The sequence below is a fragment of the Oreochromis niloticus genome, linkage group LG19, assembly GCF_001858045.2.
Source record: "Oreochromis niloticus isolate F11D_XX linkage group LG19, O_niloticus_UMD_NMBU, whole genome shotgun sequence".
NCBI lineage: Eukaryota > Metazoa > Chordata > Actinopteri > Cichliformes > Cichlidae > Oreochromis > Oreochromis niloticus.
In genome coordinates, this window is record NC_031983.2 from 7,369,007 (window position 1) to 7,376,650 (window position 7,644).

Here is a 7,644-nt window from a genome sequence, read left to right on the forward strand (position 1 = left end):
ATTTTAGAGACTTTAGGCGGCATCATACATCACACAAAGACACAATTACATACCATTGCAAGTGGCTTTTACTGTAAATAGCAGTATCACGTTCCTGAGTTTCACTATGGATCTCCCAGGCTCGCATTTTTGGCATGTTATCAATCTACTGTTACCTTTCTGTTAAAGTTTGGAGAGGGTTAATGTCTCCTTAGGTACTGATGGAACAGACTTATTATTTTAACTGTGAGTTGAGTCAAAATGTACTGGAAATGGCCTAGTCTATCATTCTAAACACAGCACAGCCAAGTGAAGTTTTTTTGGAAAAAAAAAGTTTTTTCATTGAAAGCAGCACTACTCAGCTCGCCATGTCGTAAATTTCAGAGTTGAGAAACAAAGTTTTAAATCATCGAAGGATCTTCAAACCTACAAAGATATTTCATCCATTCTGTTTCTGATTTATATTTTGCAATACTGTGCCTCTGTATATATGATTTCCTTGGTAAGGGCGTAAATTAGGAATTGTGTCTTTTTGCAGTGGGTATATTTAAAGTCTGAGCCAAGATGCCGAAGCTTTGCAAATATTTTCAACACATGCTGGAATTTCTGCCTCAGAATGCTTTGCAATACATTTTCTCGCCATATTTTCCTGCATCTCTTACAGAAATCAAAGAGGAACATGATGCTTTCCTCTGAGTTTTATGTTTATGAACCCAAAGTCATAAGAAGTCATAAGAATAATATGACTGTATCAGGGAAAGTCACATATAGGAATTCCAAGCAAAAACAATGGCAAAAAAATAAAAGCCATGCAATGAAGCAAAGACCTCAAGAACATGTTTTATGTTTTCCTGTTTTTCATTCCAGGAAACAGAGAATGGGAGGATGGCCCGACTCCCACTTGTGCTTTGCGTAATATTGGCTTCCTTTGTTCCAAGTGAAAGCCTTTAAAAACAGCACACATGCTGGTTCTGTGTCAGTTAAAGCGACATCATGGTGTCAAAGGTGCTCGTGGGTGCTGCTGTTTTTGTTGTCGCCCTCATTTCAGAGAGTACGTCTGTGCTGCTTTATCTGTTTTTTGGTGCAACATTTCAGATGTTATTTTTCTGCTATTAATATTTTGCGCATCTGTAAAAGAATAATATGCTTCTTCATCTCAGGTGCGGGCATAATCGGTGGCAGGGAGGCAGCACCGCATTCTCGGCCCTACATGGCTTCCATCCAGGTGCCAGAAGGGGAGAATCTGAAACATGAATGCGGAGGCTTTGTGGTAGCAGATCAGTGGGTGATGACTGCAGTGCACTGTCTACCTACAGGGTGAGGCAACGTTTTTTACAGTGTGACAAATGTATGAAAAAAAGTGCAAGATCAGAATCATATTAGCATGATATTTTCCATTTAGAGCTGGTGCTGTTTGGATTGCGTTTGTTTGTATTTGCTTGGGCAATAATCTCTCATGTGCTTGTTCAAGTTTCATGTTTAAATTTGCTCAATGACTCTACAAAAGCATTTAGAGTTTGCTTTTATGTAGTAGATAATTATTTTTCTTGATGATTATTCAATACTATAACACTATTGTGCTCTTTTTTAAGACCAAATGGAAGGAAGGTGGTGCTCGGTGTCCATTCTCTGAGTGAACCTGAAGAGACAAAGCAAATCTTTGACATTTTGGAGCTTCACAATCACCAAGATTTTAACCCAAGTAATTATGACAATGACATTGCTTTAATTAAGGTAAGTGCATATGCTATGCCCTTATACTATCTGAATACTCAGAAATAAGAGTCTATAACAGTAAACCAAAACAGTGATATATTTGGAATCATTATCTGTGGGGGCTTTTGCAGCTGGATCGTCCATTTAACATTTCCGAAGCAGTTAAAGCGGTGGAATTTCTGCGTGCCGGAGGCACAAACCCCGAAACCGGTAACGAGGTCGAAACAGCTGGCTGGGGATCGGTTGACAACCTGGGGGCCAGACCAGATAAACTCAAAGAGGTGACTGTCGAGGTGATTAGCCCAGCTCGGTGCAGACGCAGCGACTACTTTGGTAGAAAGTTCACCACTAACATGATATGTGCACATAAAGTATGTGCAGACCCCTGTAACCAACCACATAAGAATGAGGACAGTTGTGATGTAAGTTTTACTTCCTTTATTCTACTAAACATATATGGTGAAATGTGAAAACAGTTGTTAGACAGCTGGTTTAGATTGCATTACTGATCCTAAACTTGTGCTTTTTTTTCCTGCTTCTTTTTCGTGGTCATTCAGGGGGACTCTGGAGGTCCTCTGCTCTATAATGGCGTTGTGGTGGGCATCACCTCAAATGGCGGAAAAAAGTGCGGCCAAACAAAAAAGCCTGGAATTTATACTATCATCTCTCACTACACTCAATGGATTGACAACATCATGAATCCACAGCCAGCCGCAGCACAAGACCAGAGCACATAAATGAAAGCAGACGTTGCATTCAAGTTTTTAGCTACAGCTGACTATGTATCTGTCACTATGTTATTATATATATATATATGATTAATGCATGTCTGTAGGAGCAGATCATCAATGTGTGGCAAATGACAAAAACGTATGTAAACGTCTTTATTTTTTTCTACTGCTCCTGACTGCTCCCTCTATGGGCGTCGCCACAGAGAATTGTCTGCCTCCATTTTACCCTCTCTAGCATCATAATAACAATCACATAATTTAGCACATTGCTGTATTATGGAATTAATAAAAACATAGTACATGTCTCGTGTTATACCTGTACCACCTTGTAGAAAAAGCAACAGCTGTGATTAGATAGATAGATAGATAGATAGATAGATAGATAGATAGATAGATAGATAGATAGATAGATAGATAGATAGATAGATAGATAGATAGATAGATAGATAGATAGATAGATAGATAGATAGTATTACTGGGCAGCCCAGCTCAGAACAGTAGTAAGGATGAAGAGATTGGTTCTGTTAAACAGAACTCCAGGAATCTACAGTGCAATGTCTTAGTCAACAGTCTCAGAGGAAAATTAAAGTAATACACGGGTTAAACAAACACTGCAGGTATGGAATGCAGTGCATGCAATTAAAGAGGAAAGTAGCAGGTCATGGACCATGCCTACTGTTCACTAGGAAATATCAAGTTTCCCCCTCTATACTTGTTATTGTTAATAGAAGATAGGCCAAAATTTAAGAATTAACCAATTATTTGATGGAAACGTGTTCACATTATCAACTCCAGGAAAAAATAATTGGCTTACTCCCAGGTGACTTGTATAGACATCTAAAAATTAGACATCACATCACAAAACACACTGACTGTGGCATTCTGAAAAGGGATCCAACCAATATCGAATTATGATTTCATCTATGTATTCCAACAACAAAACATTTATATTTTTAAAAAGTGAGTGACAGAGATATCAGAAAATACCAGATATATTATACAGCTTTAATTACTTTAAATTATAAGAACATGGACACTTATTATTACTGTCTACCTTGATTATGATTATGATCCATTTCGAACTTTGGGGGATAAAAGCTTTGTTCTATCTACAGTTAATTTATCTGTTTGTAGCTAAACTATATTTCAAATGAAGCCGACCGTCAGTTGGCCGGTGCATTTTCCTTTTGTTTAGTTTTGTTTAATACTACCTGTAGTTGTGCTATTGGCAATAAAGTTTCAAATGTACTTTGTGAGTACAAAGACAAACAATTATAGATCAGACTAACTGAAAATAAGGTTAAAAGCCAAAGTTTCCAACGTTGGAACACAACGCCACGATGTCATCTAAACAATTTATGCATCACTGTTGTAATTTTGATGATTTTGTGTCAGCTTATTGGCAAGTGGAAACATTTATAAAATTGTCTTCAAGTCTCAGGCAATCAAGATAACAACAACAGATCTCATAAACTTGCCAGTCTTCATACCAGTGGTGAGGAAGTCCAAAAGCAAATAAAAAGAGCACATGTACTTTTTCTTTTCCTCCTTTCACTGGTCTGTGCAGACAAGCAGGTATGTGAGGAGTTCCCGACGTGCTCCACTGATTTGTTTAGCTTGATCAAAACCACATCATCACCACTCCCATTGTGTTCTACCAAGTGGCTCACTTTTGTAAAAGAAAGTACACTCCTCATTTAAAGGTATTCATAGCTAGTTCACTTAAAATAGAAAGCTTATTAAGATAATAAAAAAGGTTATAAGGACAATTTTCTGAAAGTGATTCAACCTTCAAAAGCAAACCATGCTACCACATGAGTATCAAATAAAGGAAACAAATGTGTAATGTAATTCAGTCCAATTTAAAACATCTACACTTGCAGCTCATTTATCAAAGCTGAATCAACATGTTTTTTTCTACCAAACAGGAAACTTCAGAGAGGTTCAAGGCTCTAGGGTACAACAATATTCTGCTTTTCCACATGCAGTGTTCCCCTTTTTATGACAGACGAGAAATTAATTTTCTCTTAATAAGTAGTTCACTTCCAGTGCCCCTTCCTTCCTCTCTTCAATCACTTTGTTTCGTTCCTGCAGCTCCTGCAAAGAAAATCTCTTCACTATGTGGGGGTGTCCTCCGTGTGAGGCAACCAGTTTACTGATCCCGGACAGCAAATCTTTCACCTGAGGATAGCTCAAAGCATTCTGGGATTTTGTAATGTTCAGCTCATAATAACGGCTCCCGCACTTCCGGATAAGATCCTGCAGGGCTGAATGAGCACCAGCAACATAGTTGTTGATTTTCTGAGGCCTGTACTTGTTATTGTCGAATTGAACAAACAACACGATGGCGTGCTCTGCGAATTCTCGTCCAAAGATCTTCTGGAGGTGTCCGAACATCTCGCATTCTCCCTGGGTGAAGCGTCCCACCTGGAGCACCAGCAGGAAAACATGGGGCCCAGGTAAGGCCAGAGCCAGGCAGTCCTTCACCAGCTCTACATTCTCCACCCCGTCTTCATCCCACAGCTCAGGGGTGTCGACGAGGATGAGCTTCCTCCCTGCTGCGTATACCTTCTTTCTCTCACAAGACACGGTCGGTAGGGCCGGTTCATGAGTGGATCCGTTAATTGAGTACTGGCTACCTGCTCTCTCTAGGATTATATTCAGAGCAGAAGACTTACCGCTGCCAGTGAGACCCAGCAAGATCACAGAGATCTTATTCTTTTCATCATCTGAAAGCCAAAAATTAAATGGAAAATGACTGTTAGAAAACACCTACAGAAAATTAGACCATACAACTCTCATGAAAATGTTGAAAATATGATTACACACTAGCTACAGCCCCTATATTATAATATCTATAACTTGTGGTGGGCCATTTCCCCTGTTGGGGTCTATCATGTTCTTCTGGTTTTACATGTGTCAAACTGAATTTTTAACACTAAAGATTATAACAATATCCACATAAAAATGTAACTCTATCACCCCCTAGGGGAAATTAACATCACTTTTACCTCTTCCAGCAGATGCTGGACGATGTATTCACAACTCTTTGGTGTACAGGAAAGTTATGGCTCTGTATTTTTATTCATCTTGACAACTTTAGTTTTAAAACACCAGAACAAATGGAAATAGCTCTTACCATCAGGGGCACTGATCTGAAGTTGCAACATGGCTCTGTGGCTTCTTACAGCCTCCTCAAGGCTCTCTCTTTTTGCCTCATACTGCTTTTGTTCAGCTCCCTCCTTCTTTCTTTCCTCAGCGTGCTTTGCTTTCAGCTCCTCCAGCTCCCTGGCTCTTCTCTGCTCCTGTTGTTGAAGTAGCTGCATGAAAGCTTGCTCCTTCTCTTCTGCCTCGTGTACTTTCCTTTTCAGCATGTTCATGGCCGAGTCTTCTGTGCTACGTTTCATGGATTCACTTAGCATGCTTTCAGTGTAACCTGTGACGCTATTTTCAGTCATCATGTAGTCAACCATCTCGAGCAGGGCGTGCAGCCCGCCACCCGGAGCAGAGGACCTAACCCGGCAGTACCTGCCGTCACATACATTTATCAAATCTAGCAGGGCGTCATTTAATGTGTCAACAACCTTTCCATCTTCCACAGAGAGAACAATAAGGTATTTTAAAGCCTCAGCTCCAAAGTGGGCCTGAAGGATCTCTGTCAGTCTTTGTTCTCTCATTGTGTAACAGCCGCCTTGGATCAGCAACAGAAATGTTCTGATTCCCTCTGTGCAAGACTTGAAGCAGCTATCGATTGTCTCACGGATGCTCTCCTCTGTCATGTCTTCCTTTAACTCTGCATAGTGCAAGCTGATCGAGCGATCCTCCACAGTCAAGTCACAGACTTGGTTTGATCCCAGAGATCTAAAACTTAACTTGTGACTTTCATCCTCAGAGCTATCCTGAGGCAGAGATTTCAGAGCAGACCATTCTTCCACCATTGATATGACCACCATAATCTGTCTTATATCTGTTACACTGTCTGTCAAACAAAACAATAACAACTTTTAAGTACACAACCCAACACATCCTTAGGATCTAACGTTTAAAATAATTTGCATTGCTTTGTAAACCATTTAGTCACTGATTTGACTGTATAGTAAAAGAAAAATACAATTACTCACTGTTAGCCATGTCTTTTGCAGGTGCTCCAGCAAGTCTGCACTAAGATCCTTGTCAGCTCAAGATAACACCTGAAACTAGACACTCAGGCTCTGAAACAAGCGTTACAAAGGAAAAAGTTAAAACAGGATGCTTCTGGATTACAACATTATGTGGCACTACAAGTTCTACTGTCAAGGAAGTGCATTCCACCGTTCACGCCTGCATGAACATATATCTTCCTTGTGCTTTACTTTAGGTTTGAGAATACAAAAGAAAAAAAAAGCATTACTATTGTGCTTCAAATACTTTTTGTGCACAAAGCAGTTTTTCATGCTAAACTTTAAAATGCTCAATTCTCTACCTCACATAACAACAACAGGCCTAAGATAACGTGCTTCCTCCTGAGATTGAAGCGCTCATAATGTCAGTGTCTGCACAAGGTGAACAATTTTAAATGGAACCATTATGGGAATTTGCAAACACATAATCAGCTTGCCTGATCCGGTTTCCCTTTCCTACTTTAATCATTTACTGCCCTCTGCACCATGGAGCCAGTCTGCAAAACATCCTGTAATTTTTTTTTAAATCTGGATAACAGCTGAATCAGCTACACTGCAGACCGTCGAGAAACATAAGTGTACTTTAGAGTCATGGCATGCCAAATATACTGTGGTTCAACAGCCTGTGAACACTTCATCTCCGATGAATTACTACTAATAAAAATTCCAAGGAAAAAAAATCCCCAAGAAACCATGGAATGAGCAGTAATAACACATGGCTATATTATAACACACCACGTTAGAATAAAAACACACTACAGTATGCAGCAGTTTTCCCCCGTACGTGATTGCCGAAGGATTGCAGCATCACTAAAGGCTGACAGCAGACTGCCAGCTGCTGTCAAAACGGCCCAAAACAAGACCGTACTAAGACGTGAAAACGGGGGCATCGTTTGTTAAAACCCGAAAAATGTATTTCTTATAATGGATTGGTGTGTCCGACACGAAGCGAGATACTATAAAACTGTGTCGGGAGTAAATCAAATCATAATCTTATATTGTAACGTTTGCCCGGAAATACTTATATGCTGTTTTAATAACCCCCCAATTATTGAAAT

At 39.7% G+C, this 7,644-nt stretch overlaps 2 protein-coding genes across 3 annotated transcripts; one reads left to right on the forward strand and one right to left on the reverse strand.

The window, feature by feature from the left end:
• Positions 1–882: 882 nt before the first annotated feature.
• Positions 883–2,730, forward strand: cfd (complement factor D (adipsin)). The gene is made up of 5 exons (XM_003447771.5): positions 883–1,030; positions 1,140–1,296; positions 1,572–1,713; positions 1,827–2,117; positions 2,253–2,730. Exons 1-5 carry the CDS (start codon positions 973–975, stop codon positions 2,430–2,432), a joined length of 828 nt encoding a protein of 275 aa, XP_003447819.1. The 5' UTR covers positions 883–972; the 3' UTR covers positions 2,433–2,730.
• On the reverse strand, positions 2,392–7,508 carry LOC102082980 (GTPase IMAP family member 8). 2 transcript variants are annotated; one of them, XM_005453379.4, is made up of 4 exons: positions 7,346–7,508; positions 6,548–6,637; positions 5,566–6,405; positions 2,392–5,155 (listed from the first exon to the last, which is right to left on the reverse strand). In XM_005453379.4, the coding sequence occupies exons 2-4, from the start codon at positions 6,555–6,557 to the stop codon at positions 4,443–4,445; spliced, it is 1,563 nt and encodes a 520-aa protein (XP_005453436.1). In that variant the 5' UTR covers positions 6,558–6,637; positions 7,346–7,508; the 3' UTR covers positions 2,392–4,442. The 2 variants fall into 2 exon arrangements, with proteins under 2 accessions (XP_005453436.1, XP_025756613.1); XM_025900828.1 differs by having other exon boundaries at positions 6,548–7,508.
• Positions 7,509–7,644: the final 136 nt, after the last annotated feature.